The sequence below is a fragment of the Vidua chalybeata genome, chromosome 8 (genome assembly GCF_026979565.1).
Source record: "Vidua chalybeata isolate OUT-0048 chromosome 8, bVidCha1 merged haplotype, whole genome shotgun sequence".
Lineage (NCBI taxonomy): Eukaryota > Metazoa > Chordata > Aves > Passeriformes > Viduidae > Vidua > Vidua chalybeata.
The window spans coordinates 13,173,638-13,188,089 of NC_071537.1; the positions used below are offsets into that span (position 1 = coordinate 13,173,638).

The following is a 14,452-nucleotide window of genomic DNA, read 5'->3' on the forward strand; positions in this document are numbered from 1 at the left end:
GCCCAGAATGCAGCAGTGGATGCAGGGAGCAAGGATACCCAGTCCCTTCCCGAGCTGGCTCATCACAGAGGTCAAGGGCCAGTCCAAGAAAAAGAGCAGCTGGATGTCCCCAGGGGTTCTGTGGGTGCTGGGCGGCGCTGGGCTGGGGACATCGATTGGTCCCTGGCATTTTTAATGAGCTGCCCGACCACATGCTTTAACCTTGCCCCATAATGAGGGCGAGCAGCAGCAATCCCTACCGCCTCAGCCGGCTCCCCCAGCCTTAATGAGCTAATCAATACTTGTTCTCAGCTTAATTTCCAGCTAATTGCTCTTTAATGACGCCTGGAAATGGGCAGCCTCTTGCAGGGGGGAGCGGGCAGGCTCCCCCTCCCCAGTGCCCGTCCCCGGTGGCAGCGGGTGCTGGGGTGCTGGCAGCGGGTCACCTTCCCTGTCTGCGTCCCAGCCCTGCTGGCGCTTCTGGAGGCTGGGGAAAGGCTGGGTGGCAAAGGCGACAGCGGGCGCGGTGCTACTGAGCTGGCAGCACCCTCTGAAGCACCCACCCCGGAGGGGGGAGGCATGCAGCCCCGAGCACCAGGGCAGGCTGGACAGAGGATCCCACCATCACAGGAGGATGTGCCCAAGCCCCTCAGGACATTACACTGAGGTGAGGGCTCCCAGGTTCGGCTGATAGTGGGGCTTTTAGACTGCAGGAAGATAAGGGTGGTGGGCCTGAGGTGTCCATACATTACTCCAGGTTCTGCAGCCCCCAGGTACAGGGTCAGGGTCAGAGTCACCGCAAGGGGCCGGGGACGAGGCCAGCAGTGCCCTGGAGGTGGCAGCAGAGGCCCCGCAGCCGCCTGCCCGCACCGCCATCCGCAGCCCTGGGCCGGGGCAGCCCTGCGGGCCGGGCGGGGACACGCGGGGGCCCCGGTGTGCTCCGGGCTCGGGCTGTGGGAGGAGCCGGGCGGGTCACGGGGCGGTGGAACCCGTTCTCACCCGGCACTGCAGTGACAAATTTGGCACGATCGTGCCAGTGCGGGGACATCCCGGGAATGCATCCCCCGCCGTCTTCTCTGTTCCTGCCCCCGGGTTATTAGACTTGCGCTCGGATGGGGCTGGTGGAATCCTTGGCTCAGGATTCCTGCTGGGGTGGAGCTGAGCCGCGGCTCTTGCCGGGAACCCCGGGCAGTCTGGACACCGCGGTGTCCCTTACCGTTCGGCCGTCGCGCCTCGGGGCCGGGTGACCCGGCACACAGCTGCAACCACTTCCCGAAGAATTTGCTGACGGGTTGGTTCTTCAGAGGAATTTGGTCTGGAAAAGCCTGGAGAAACCTGAGCCTGGCTGCTTCCCAGAGCAGGTCCGGCCTGGCACGCAGGCGGGGGTGATCTGCCTGCTGCCCATGCCTTGTCCCTACAGTGGAGCCCTAGGTTGTGGCTGGGATCCCTCGAGAACCACTCAGCCTTAGTGCGGGCTGGCCGGAACCGGGCTGCTTCAGGCTGTCAGACAGCAGGAAGCAGAGAGTGTATCTGATGTGAAATGAGAGAGATTTGGTTTATTACCAGAAGGAGACTCCCATGCCCCAGGCAGTGTGCCGGCAGCATTCTGTTCCAGGATCTCTGGTGACACGTGCTTCTGCTGTGACATAACCCACATTCTCAACCCCACCAGCCCAGCCCCAGTGCTGCTCGCCAGCCCTGCCTGACATGATGTACGTTGAGTCACTTGGCCTAGGACTATTTTTCCCTTGGCTTCGTCTGCCATAAACCCCAGATTGCTGTGGGGTGTCTGGGGGATCAGCCCAAAGCTGCGGTGGGTCAGTGGGGCCAGGAGCACTGTGGTACCCCTGATTGGATGTGATGTGTTTCATTCTGATGATAGAGTTTTGGAGGGATGCCAAGGATGTGGGCCTGCCAGGAGCACCCACGGACTCCTGGCTTCTATGGGACCATCACAAGATGAGAAAACAGTGATGGGGAGCAACCAACCAGGAAGAGAGGAGATTTTGGTGCTTTAGGCTCAGCCTTCAAAGCCCGGTTCCAGGAGCTTCACTTGGCTCACAAAAAGTGAGGAAAAAGGAGAGATAACTAGCTAGCACTGGTAGGGAGCCAGGAGTGCAATTTACCCAAGTGCCAGGCCATGCAGGGCTGTGATCACCCTTTTCCCTGCAAAGCTGTCAAGCAATGTAAGCCACAAACCCCATTTGCAGCCATGGCTGTGTTGATTGACTTCAGGTGTGATTGAGCAGAACTCCTTGTTAAGCACAGGTTGGATCTTCCAGCCCTCATTCATAGCTGCTACTGTCTATTAACACATTCAATAGTCTCATTAAGCAGGAGGTTTAATTAACTGCCACATTTGAGCTCTGTCTTGTTGAGCTGAGCTAAGCTGCCCTTGGCTTTCTGAGGCTGGGTTGTATTCCTCCACAACTGGAGCTGCTCCTGCTCTGACCTGTGTTTGGATTTCACCTTTGGCCAGGGTTTCTCCCCAGTTAGTGGCTGATGCTGCCGTGATGCTCAGGTGAATTCAGCCACTCAGAGGCCATGATAATCCCATGAAGATAAGACACATCAAGTGTTTGGGCCATGGCACGTGGGAGAAGGAACCATGTGTGGGAAAGGACAGCAGCAATGGGGCCTGTTCTCAAATAACCCAAAACACTGATGGGCCATTTTCAGCTGCGCCTGGGATTTAAGTGCTGGCTCTGCTCCTGTGCTGGCCAGGAGCTTTGAGAGCAGGAGGTGGCAATTGGGGCCAGGCTTGCTTCACTGCTTTGCCACCTGTATGGAGCAGAGGCAAGTGAGGGTGTGCAAGATTCCCTGAATATGCAGGCAGTCCATCCTAAAGTGGAAAGGGTGGTATGGCACGGATAGCTCAGGAAGCTCAGCACTACAGTCTGTCTCCTCTCTACTCAGTCTCTGACCCAGCTCTGGGGCTACATGTAGGAAAACCTCAGCCCTTCCTGACTTTTTCCCTGCTCCCAAAACAGCTGCAGCCCCAGCTGCTCAGCAACTCATGGATGCTGGACCTGAAAACTTGTGACATGTGGGGACCGAACTCAATAGGCTGGACAAGGGGAGCCAGGGAGGGAGGCAGCCCTGAGCCAAGGGGCTGGGGGCCACAGAGGGGGAGTGGGACGTGAGGCTGAAGGCAGAGCTGGCAGGAAACTGCACTCTGCAGCAGGGGGCTGGGGAGGGGAGTTTGGCTGGCAGAGACAGATTTAAGGGGGCTGAAGCCTGCTGCATTTTCCATTCGTTAGACATGGCTGGACTCACAATGTGACTGAGCAAAAGCCCTGGAACCCAGAACAAATTTGCAGGAGGGTGTTGGAAAGCAAAAGCAAATTTTTGCAGCGTGGTGAAGGAAACCAGATCCTTAGAGGGGTCCTGATTTGCTTGAGCTTCATGGGGGAACTAAATCCCACAAATTCCTTGCCGGGAGAGGAGTGGGCTGTGTGATCCCACCCCGGCATGGCATTCGGAGCAAGATGCAAATGCACGGTGTGTGTTTGTGCTGCAAAAGCATGCTGGCTCCCCCACTCCTCAGGGCCAATTCCAGAGAGAAACTGAGGCAGGGAGCAGCAAGGCAGCTTGCTGGGGTGGTCTAGAGCCCCAGCCCTGTGCACATGGGTTTTGCACTGCTGTGGCATGGAGCAGCCCCACCATTGCTCCCAATAGCTCCACTCCAGCCAAGGGAGCGCCGTGGTTTACACCCCAATACCCCCTTCACATGTGGCTCCTGGTGTGAGGCGAATGCAGACATTCCCCGGGAGTTGTGCCCCCATTTACTTACAGCAGCTGCTCAGCTTTTCAGTCTATGTTTCCTGACCAAATTACAGGCTGAGAGACGCTTTTGACCACTTCCTCAGCCATGCCCACCTCTCCCGTTCACTTGTCCCCAAGGACTGCTGCCAAGTTGGACTGCAAAGGAGGGGACCCCAGTCCCTTCCTGCCCCATGGATGGGGCGGAGCATCAGCCCAGGTCCCGCGCACGACTGGGGGTGATTCCAGCGGGGAGGTGCCGGTGCCAGGGAGCCGGAGCGGCAGAGCCCCGGGGCCAGGGTGCGGTGCGTGGCGGGACCCCGGCAGGGAAGGGGTGCCAGCCAGCCCGTGTCCCGGTCCAGGGACGGGCCGCGGGCCCGGAGAGGGGCGGGGGGATTCACGTTTCGCTGACATCACGGCGGTGCTGGAGCGGCCGGGGGCCAGCAGCCTTGGGGGCCAGCAGCCCCGCCGCCACGGCCACTGCGCACCCGCGGCCCCCGGCACCGGCGCCTCCGGTAAGTGGCGGCTTATGGAGGGGTGGCTTCTGGGGGACCCCAAGGGACGTCGTGCCCCTTTCCAACACTCTTCCAGCACCCCCAGCGCCTGCACCCCAGACATGCAGAGCCAGGGACCAACATTGCAATTCCCCCGTACCCTTTCTCTGGCCCCCCACATCCATCGGGAGATGGAGCCTTACTCCGTACAGACTGGGGTAGGGTGGGCAGGGGGAGGCCTCCGGCACGGAGACCCTCTGCCCCTTTCCACCCCGGGGGCGCCTGGTGGTCTCTGGTAAAGGGGTCAAATCTTCACGGTTTTTTATCTGGGGGATGCATATGTGTAACCCAATATCCGGGCCATCCCCACCCCAGCTCTGGGCTGTGTTAGCCCCGAGAGTGGGGGGTGTAGCTGGAGGGGCTGCAGCTTGCCCTCCGGTGCTGTTCCCAGCCGGAGGGGACAGCCTGTCTGCCTGGGTCCCCTCCCCAGCCCCGCTCGCTTATGCTGAGTCGCCCTGGGGCGGAGTACCATAATTTCACCCCATCTCAGGGAAGGCAAAGTATAACGGGGGCTAGGGAGGGATGTTCACAAAGGGATTTGGTTCATTGTCACCCTCTCTGGGGACAGGCTCTGAGATGCCGCATCTCCCCCCCAGGGAGAGATGGGAAGCCCAGAGTAGATCAGCTTCTTCTTTCCCTGAGTTGGTAATGCAGGCTTGGGGTTTGAGGGCAGGGACCCTGCTGTGTTGGTACAGGCTGACCACACTGGGTCTGCTGTGAGTCCAGTGGCTGCTCACCTGTGCACTGAGCTCCTCCATGCTCAGCTTCAGTTGCCTGTGTGATAACTGAGGGGCTTACAAAACCTTCTGTGGAGTGGGCATTTTTCCCCTGCTCGAGTAGGTAGTGCCTAAAAAGAGGGGTTACAGCGCAGGGAGGGAAGAAGAACAAAAGCCAGACATGACTGGGAGCATCCTTCTGGCTTGGCTGCCTCCAGCACAGAAAGAGAACCTTGTCTGAGCTCCATTGAGCTACTCCATTGAGCTTGTATGGATGGGGAGAGAGGAAAAAAGGGTTTGTGACTCTTGCAAAGCAGTGGGGAAAGGAAAGGGGCTTGAGAGCAGCTTTCTGACAGGAGACCAGGAGCAGGGTATGGACGAGCTGAACCATATTGTAGAACAGCCTGTCCAGTGCCCTGCCAGCCCTGTGGCTTCCCAGGCTATGCTGGGCTCAGAGGAGGCTGGACTTTGCATGCTGGGCTGCCAAGGGAACAAGGATGAAACCTGATGGGCTGGGGCCATCAGCACTATCTCTCCAGAAGATGCTCAGTGTCTCAGGGTAGGAGCTGGTTGGGTGCAAAGGCCATGACTGCAGGGCTGTGGGTGAGAGGGGCTGGAACCAACCCTCCCCTGCACATCATGCAGTGCTGCTGCTCAGAGCAAGCCAGCCAGGAGACAAAGGAGTGGGAGACACCTCCTGCACCAGTAACACACTTTCTCCCTCCTCACAGGCCAGGATGGCTCCCCAGATCTAGACAGGGAGACCAGAGCAGTGCCAGAAATCCCCATCCAAGTGACAGTGGGATTGGGATAGAGGAGCTGCCGTGAAGATGTCTGAAGCCAAGCCCCTCAGCATCTCTTGCCTTGTGCTTTCCTTGCTTTCCTTGCACTGGGCTTTGCTCCAGCTGGGCCAGGCTTTTCCCAGCACCTCTGACTACCTCCAGCGGGGCTGGCAACGGCTGCTGGAGGAAGGGGAGGGCTGCACTGAGTGCCAGCCCGAGGAGTGCCCGATGCCACGCGGGTGCCTGGCAGGCACAGTGCGGGATGCCTGTGACTGTTGCTGGGAATGTGCCAACCTGGAGGGACAGATCTGTGACCTGGACAACACCAACCACTTCTACGGCAAGTGTGGGGAGCACCTGGAGTGCCGGTTGGATGCTGGGGACTTGCGTCACGGAGAGGTGCCCGAGCCCCAGTGTGCCTGCCTCTCCCACCTGGCTCTCTGCGGCTCTGACGGCAAAACCTACGCCCAAATCTGCAGGTTCCTGGAGGCTGCCCATGCTCACCCTGATGCCAACCTCACTGTGGCCCATGAAGGTCCCTGCGAGGCAGGTAGTGGCCCTGGAGCTGTGGGAAGAGACAAACAAGGGGGTCTGGCTTAACTGTTTCACCTGGCAGCAAAGACACAAGGACAGGACTGTACTGGGGACTGCTCCATGCATGTCAGGTTCCCACTAGTCTCCCCCACTCTGCTGCTCTGTGGGAGCCCCTTGCAGAACCAGTACTTGGAGAAATCTGGGAGCAGCTTTGCCAAGAGGGAGTGGAGTTTATGGGAAGCAACAAATCCTGCTGGAGCAGATGGGGAAGTTCCAGGGAATTGTTAGCGAATTCTTGGCGGCAGGGCTGGGTTCACACTGTCCTGTTGCTCCCGAGAAATGTGCCTGCCTCCTGCAAATAGAAACCAGGGCTGGTTTGGCTTGGCTGTGTGATTTCCATCTCCCATTTAAAACTCAGGTGGGGGCTGAGAGGGGAGAGTCTAGCAGGAAGGCCATGCCCCATCCTGCCCAGTCCGGCACAGGTCACCCAAGTGATTTCACTGCAGCCTGAGGGGTGTCAAGGTTGACCTGTGCTCTGTAGATCATCATGTTCTTGACTGTTTCCCAGGTATATTTGGAGGTGGAAACCTTCCCTTGAACTCTGGCTCATGCTATGGGCCAGATCATGGAGCAGGTGTGCCAGATCATGGACCACCTGAGAAGGGTGGTCCCCAGTCTATCCCTCCAGGGAAGGGATGTGGAACCTGGAGCTGTTTGCTCCATCCAGGAGATGGGGACCTGCTGACTCCCTTCATTGCTGGCACGAGCTCTGTGTCAGAGCAGAGGCCTCATTTGGCTGGAAGCTCAGCTACCTCATCCATCCTCACCAGCCCCAGGCTGGATGAACGCCCCTTGGCCTTTCTCCCACAGGAGGAGCATGCACCGATCGCTCAGGAGAGCTTTGTTCTGTAACATTTCTGTCATTGCACTCTTCCTGCTGCGTGTGTTGCTTGAGCATCATTGCACAGGTGGGGAAACTGAGGCCAGCAGGGATGGATGGCAACTCTCCATGGATGGGGGGGGAGGGGTTGGGGAGGGAGCTCCCAGTCCCAGCTGTGAGGAGGGACCATGTCCTTGGGAAAGGGGAGGGTCTGCCATGGGAGGGAGAGGAGACAGACATGGGAAGGGTCCCAGCATCTCTATGTGAACCAAGTACTGCTGCTCCAGAGACCAGCCCGAGAGTCCATGGGACCTGCCAAGGGCGGGACCTCTTCTGAGCCCACCCTGCTCTCCTCTACCCCCCTCCCCAGAGCCTCAGATCACCTCTCCTCCCTATGACACATGGAACGTCACCGGGCAGGATGTCATCTTCGGCTGCGAGGTCTTCGCCTACCCCATGGCATCCATTGAGTGGAGGAAGGATGGCACAGAGATGCTGCTGCCTGGAGATGACCCCCACATCTCTGTCCAGGTGAGCAGTGTGCCCAGGGCATTGAAGACAACCCCAGGGTCACCCAGTGCTCCTCAGAGATCATGGACAACCAGAACTGAGAGTGGTCATATTCTGGGAACGGCCAAACCTGGCTGCCTGGGGATGAGAAGGGGTGACTGGGGGCTGTATAACATGAGGACTGACTGAGCCAGGGCTGGTGTCTCAGTGGTAGGAGCCATCAGCATAGCTCTCTTCTGTGATTTCCTCTAGTAATTTTTGAACTTATTCATAGAGTCCTGCAGCAGGGAGTTTCCCATTTGCCTGCCTTCAGTTTGCTGTGTGTGCTGGCTTCTCTTGCAGTCTCGCTGGCAGGGCTGGAAAGAGGACCTCTGAGTGCCTTACAGACTGGATTGTCCTCTGGTCCTACCAACACATTCAGGCAGTTCCTGCCCTTTTTTCCCATCAGCAGGGCTTCCTTCCCAGAGCTGGCAGGCCCAGGGGTCAGCATCCTGCCTGCGGCCAGCCCCAAATATAGCACCCAGCTGGGTGTACCTAGCTATTAGAGGGTGTGGGCAGAGGCAAAGGGGCCATGCACCTCAGCTAGGCACCAACGGGGAAGAAATTGTGGTGAAATGAATGGAGGGAGCCAGAGGAGCAGGTGGAACCTGCCACCATGGCCCCCTTCCATCTTTCTGTCCTTCAAGCCTCCCCACAGCTTGTCGCAGGGTCCGACTGAGGATCTTCACCCCAGGCAGGACTACCCTGCCTGGTTGCAGGAAACTCTACTGTCCTCCACCCCTGGCCACCACACCATAATAGTAGCCTGCAAACACAGCTGCAGCCCAGCTGGGTCAGGAAAAGCTTATTTATTCCTGGGGATAAACAGAAAATAGCATGGCTGCTGCCAGAGCAATCCTGGGACCTCACTGCCTGCCGAAAGGGGACCTGGGGCTCTGTGGCACAGACTCCCTCTTGCTTCTGCCACAAGTGCTGACAGAAATCCTCCCTTCCCGCAGTTCAGAGGTGGCCCCCAGAAATATGAAGTGACAGGCTGGCTCCAGATCCAGGGTGTGCGGGTGACGGATGAGGGCACGTACCGCTGCTTCGCCAGGAACAGGGTCGGGGAGGTGGTGGCACTGGCCAGCCTGACCGTCTTCACTCCGGGTGAGCACCACGTCCTTATCCCCGTGCTCTCATGGGGACATGGGAAGCGATGTTTGGGCACAGTGCACCAGTATGGCAGGAGCTGCTGGAGCATGGGGCTGTGCTGGGGATGCCCCAGAAAACTGCTGGGCATGGTTTGGCTTTGGTCCTGGTGGGGAAGGGGACAGGCACAGCAGGGTGGCAATGTCACATTGTCCCCATGCTGCCATTTCAGACCAACTCAACCTGACAGACTTCTCTGTGCTGAAGTCCCGCATGACACCTGAGGACTACAGGGAGAGTGAGGAGGACTACTACTAGCCCAGAGATGGCATGTTTGGCTTCAGAGATCACCTTGCCCAGAGCGACCCTTCCCTGGGGCTTGGGGACATCTCCTGCATCCTCTGGCCCAAAACTCCTTTTCTGAACAATCCTGGCATAGCAGCCTGTTTTTTGGGGTGGGGGACAGGGTGACACAACCTTTTGGGGTACTGAGGGATGGGATACTGGCTGGTTGGCAAGGGCTGGGACCAGGGACAGCTCTGCCTGGAGCAGGGTGGATCTGTCCTCTGGCACTGAGCGGAGACACAATGGCAGGTAGGACACTGAGGGGACAGCTGTGCTGTGTGTGATAAGGACTTGGTGCAGGGGATGGAGACAGCCCCCTTTGGGAGAGTGAGGCCAGGGCATCCTGTATGAATAATTTTTGGGGAAGCTGGAGCAGAGAGCTGGGACCTGACTGTGATACCCAGTGTGTCACCCCTCCATCTGCTCTGTATCCCCCAAGCACAGAGGCATCCTAGCTTATCCCCAGAACCTGAGGAACCTGCTGCCAAAACACCCTTCTCTTCTGTTTTGTTTTTAACCAGAAAAGTAGTGATTTGAGGAAACCAGGCTCTTGTGGCTTTCAGAGCTGTCCTTCCTCCAGCTGAACCACCCTTGTGGTCAGAAATACTTTGGCCTTTTTTAGACTGACTTCATTTTTCCCTTCCATGCCTTTGACTGACTTCATGCTTTCCTTTGTCATTTCAGTTGATGTTATTTAAAATATGCATGTAGGTCAAAGCCAAGGCTGGCTGACTGTCCTGCACCCACAAGGATGATTATGGGGGTGAGGGAGAGTGCAAACACTGTGGATGCTACCTAGTCCATTGTGAGGTGCTTGAGCTGGGGAGCCCTCCTGCCCATCCCAGTGCTCACAGTTGGTCCTGGTGTGGGTCCTGCCCTTCCCACCCCACCTGGGAATGGGGGTGCCCAGCAGACAATCTCCTGTGCAGGGGTGATGCATCAACTCCAGTCACTGTACTCCCACGTGTTTGGATCCCATCCCACTGCTGCCTGTTTTCATCTTGGGTTCCTAAATTCTGTGACACTGGGGTCTCCACTCAGGTGACCACAGCTCTGTCAAGTGTGGAACAGCTCTGTGCCTAGTTGGTGAAGTAAAGGGATGCCCCAGTTTCCACTGGAAACATATTTAAAAAAAAAAAAACCACAAAAAAAACCCCCACAAAACCACAACCTACCTTCCAGAGCTGGTGCTTTAGAGCAAACTTTCATTCGGGGGAGCAGGAAGGAAGCTCAGAACTGCACTGTGCTGCTCACTGCCCAGACAGGGCTGTCAGGACCCTTCCTCTGGGCATTCTGGGGCTGAGCTCATATTCAAGGGGTGCTTCATCCCCCAAGGCAGCAGCATTTACAGGACTTCTGGTGCTCAAAAGCTCTATATGGACTAAACCACTCCCAGTTACTCAGTCCCAGCTCCAGGGAGGTCCAGAGCTGCAGCAGAGAGCCAGACCCCATGAGAAAGGAATTGGCCAGACCCCAGGCAGGAGCAGGCAGGATGCAATAAGGCTGGTGGCTTGGGTCCCGTGCTACTCTCCTTCACATGTTTTTTCTTTTCTTTTCTTCCTTTTTTTGCTTGAGAGCTGGCTCAGATGACACAATTACGGCACTGAAACCTGAACAAGCAAATAAAAGGGATTTGTCTGGAACTGGCAGCAGAGCAAAATTCCTGCAGATGGTGAGACTGGGCCAGTTCTGGCCCCCTGCACCACAGCTTGATGGGGCACTGCTGCCTTGCCTGCTGGAGTGCCTACCTTTTCTGGCAGAAAACCCCTTCTCAGCCAGAGAAATGCAAAAGCCATTGATGCCTCAGCTTCTTCTTCAATCTAAGAGCATAACAGAATCCTCCTGGGCTGCTCCATCAGATTTGGAGGGTGTTCAGGAGGGACCAGGGACAGATGTATACCATTGGCTTTTATTTTGCTTTTTTTGGGTGTAAAACATTCTTTCAGAGAAGCTGGGCTTTTTTTTAAATCCATCCTGATCCCCTTCCTGTTTTGCACACAAATGAGCTGGTGTAACTGGGCCACACTCAGGCTGAGGCTGCCACGGGGAAATTCGAGAGCGTCCCAGAGCTACAGCAGTCAAGAGCTGCTTGCTGGGCTCCCTGCCGGTGCCCGGGGCTGGCCCCCAGCCAGGGCTGCCATGCCAACCCTCCTCAGGGCCAGGCTTGCCCTGCCTGTGTTGGCACAAATCCAGGTCGTGCCGGGTGTGGGTGCAGCTTTCGTCTGGCTGGAGAGCGTCGGATGCGGCACGCGCTCCATCCCTGGCTCTCCGTGTGCTCTGCAGGACAATGCCCTGCCTGGGCCACTGCATTTGGGTCTCAGTCCTTGCCCCCCTCTGCTTCACACCCAGTGCCTTCATACCCTGTAGGGAGCTGGCAGGGAATGCTGGTGGTTCCTGCCTGGCAGGAAGAGCAGTGGGGATGTGGTGACTGAGAGAGGGGGGAATTTGAGCAAAAGCTCTTGGCCAAAATTAACCAAACCAAGGGCTGTGTGTCCCAGACTCCTCAGATCCCACTGTCTGACTGGCAGGCTGGAGCTCAGCCAGTAGTTCAGCTCCACTCTCCCTAAGATGAAGGGCAGCAGAGTGGCTCCAGGGGCACAGAGAGGGCTGCTGTCTCTTCATCCCAGCTCCCAGTCTTGCCATTTCCAGTCGCTTAAAAATTAAAGAAGCCAATATTGCTGCACGGCTGGAATTGGTCACTGCCACAGAGCTTAATTGAGGTTATTTGTTGGCTCTAAAAACATTTGGTCACCTCTGCTGCTGGCTGCTCAGATGTTTCCTGCAGCCCCTGCCCCAAGGAGGGGACACCCCAGGTTCTGCAAAGCCTGTTCTCAGCTCCAAGCACCCAGAGGGTCCCAGGGACCTGACCAAACCTGGTGTCCCTGTGGGTCCAGAGGGCGTGCCCCAATGCATGCAGCACCAAATTCCTTTGCTGGCCCATCTTTGGTGCAGGTGCTTTCTGGGGGCAGAGGGAGCTGAGCAGCTCCTGCCAGCCCAGCTGACTGCACTCAGAGCACCTGATCAGGTGAGCCCAGAGGCCAGGCTGATGTCAGGGATGGGGAGAGCTGGACTGGGAACTGTTGACATGGCCACTGGCCCAGGCACAGCACCCTCACCTCCAGGCCACCTGGGATGAGCAGGGTGCGGGTACTTCCCAGGGCACCAGAGGTCACTGCGACCCTGGGTACGAAGAAGGGGCCGCTTGTCCTGCCAGGACCTGAAAGTCCCTGGAGATGCACCCTCTGACCAGCTACCAACCACAGGGTTTTGCAGTCTGCAGGGAAAACCCACCAAATCTGGCAAGTAAATACACTCCTGTAACAAAAACATTCTGCACCTTCCCTGCCCTTGGGGGTGCTGGGACCTGCCCCTGTCCGGGCCTGGGCAGGAGGCACATGGAATCATAGAGTAGTCTGGATTGGAAGGGACCTTAGAAGTCATTTCGTTTCAACGTCCCTGCCATGGGCAGGGACACCTTCCACTAGACCAGGTTGCTAAGGGCCCCACCCAGCCTGGTCTTGAACACTTTCAGGGCTGAGGAGTCCACAGCTTCTCTGGGTAACCTATGCTGGTTCCTCACCACCTTCACAAAAAATAATTTCTTTCTAATATCTGACCTAAACTTACTCTCTTTCAGTTTAAAGCCATTCACCCTTTTTCTATCAGTATGTGCCCTTATCAAAAGTCGTTCTCCAGCTCTCTTTATAGACCCTTTAGGTTCTGGAACGTGCTTTAAGGTGCTCCTGGAGCCTTCTCTTCTTCAGACCCAACTCTCTCCACCTGTCTCCAGCCCTCTGAGCATCTTCATGGCCCTCCTCAGGACTCGCTTCAACAGGTCCCCATCCTTCTAATGCTGCGAGCCCCAGAGCTGGACACAGCACACAGGGTTTCACAAAAGCAGAGCAGAGGGACAAAATCACCTCCCTCACCCTGCGGGCCGTGATTAGCCGTTAAACAGTGCCACCTCCTGGCAAAGCCGCCGGCCGTGCCGGGCCCCGCCGCTGGGCCGGGCGCTGCCGCTGTGCCGGGCATTGCCACTGTGCAGGCATTGCCACTGTGCTGGGCACTGCCACTGAGCTGGGCATTGCCACTATGCTGGGCATTGCCACTGTGCAGGCATTGTCACTGTGCTGGGCACTGCCACTGTGCTGGGCATTGCCACTGAGCTGGGCATTGCCACTGTGCAGGCATTGTCACTGTGCTGGGCACTGCCACTGTGCTGGGCACTGCCACTGTGCTGGGCATTGCCACTGAGCTGGGCATTGCCACTGTGCAGGCATTGTCACTGTGCAGGCATTGCCACTGTGCTGGGCACTGCCACTGTGCTGGGCATTGCCACTGAGCTGGGCATTGCCACTGTGCAGGCATTGTCACTGTGCAGGCATTGCCACTGTGCTGGGCATTGCCACTGAGCTGGGCATTGCCACTGTGCTGGGCATTGCCACTGTGCTGGGCACTGCCACTGTGCTGGGCATTGCCACTGAGCTGGGCATTGCCACTGTGCTGGGCATTGCCACTGTGCCAGGCACTGCCACTGTGCAGGCCCTGCCACTGTGCTGGGCATTGCCACTGTGCAGGCATTGTCACTGTGCTGGGCATTGCCACTGTGCAGGCCCTGCCACTGTGCTGAGCATTGCCACTGTGCAGGCATTGCCACTGTGCAGGCATTGCCACTGTGTGGGCCCTGCCACTGTGCCGGGTTGTGCCACTGTGCCGGGCTGTGCCACTGAGCTGGGCATTGCCACTGTGCAGGCCCTGCCACTGTGCTGGGCATTGCCACTGTGCAGGCATTGTCACTGTGCTGGGCATTGCCACTGTGCAGGCATTGCCACTGTGCAGGCATTGCCACTGTGTGGGCCCTGCCACTGTGCCGGGTTGTGCCACTGTGCCGGGCTGTGCCACTGAGCTGGGCATTGCCACTGTGCAGGCATTGCCACTGTGCCAGGCACTGCCACTGTGCCAGGCACTGCCACTGTGCAGGCATTGCCACTGTGCAGGCACTGCCACTGTGCAGGCATTGTCACTGTGTGGGCCCTGCCACTGTGCTGGCCAGCTTGTGAAGGCACATGGGGCCTTGGGCACCCCTGGAGCACCCCAACCCGCAAATCCATCCATGCCTGCTCCGTGCCCTTTCCCTGCCCCTGGCAGAACCTCTGCCTTGCTGGGAGGGGTGATCACAAGGGACATGAGTATGAACTGTCCCTCGGGATGATCCCAGAGCCAGAGCATCCTCTGACACTGGCTTTGGATGGCTGCCGCAGG

The 14,452-nt window shown here is 57.8% G+C and overlaps 1 protein-coding gene across 1 annotated transcript; it reads left to right on the top strand.

Moving 5' to 3' along the window:
- Positions 1–4,170: 4,170 nt before the first annotated feature.
- Positions 4,171–10,833, top strand: KAZALD1 (Kazal type serine peptidase inhibitor domain 1). The gene is made up of 5 exons (XM_053949718.1): positions 4,171–4,256; positions 5,743–6,343; positions 7,578–7,738; positions 8,716–8,863; positions 9,078–10,833. The coding sequence occupies exons 2-5, from the start codon at positions 5,842–5,844 to the stop codon at positions 9,161–9,163; spliced, it is 897 nt and encodes a 298-aa protein (XP_053805693.1). The 5' UTR covers positions 4,171–4,256; positions 5,743–5,841; the 3' UTR covers positions 9,164–10,833.
- Positions 10,834–14,452: the final 3,619 nt, after the last annotated feature.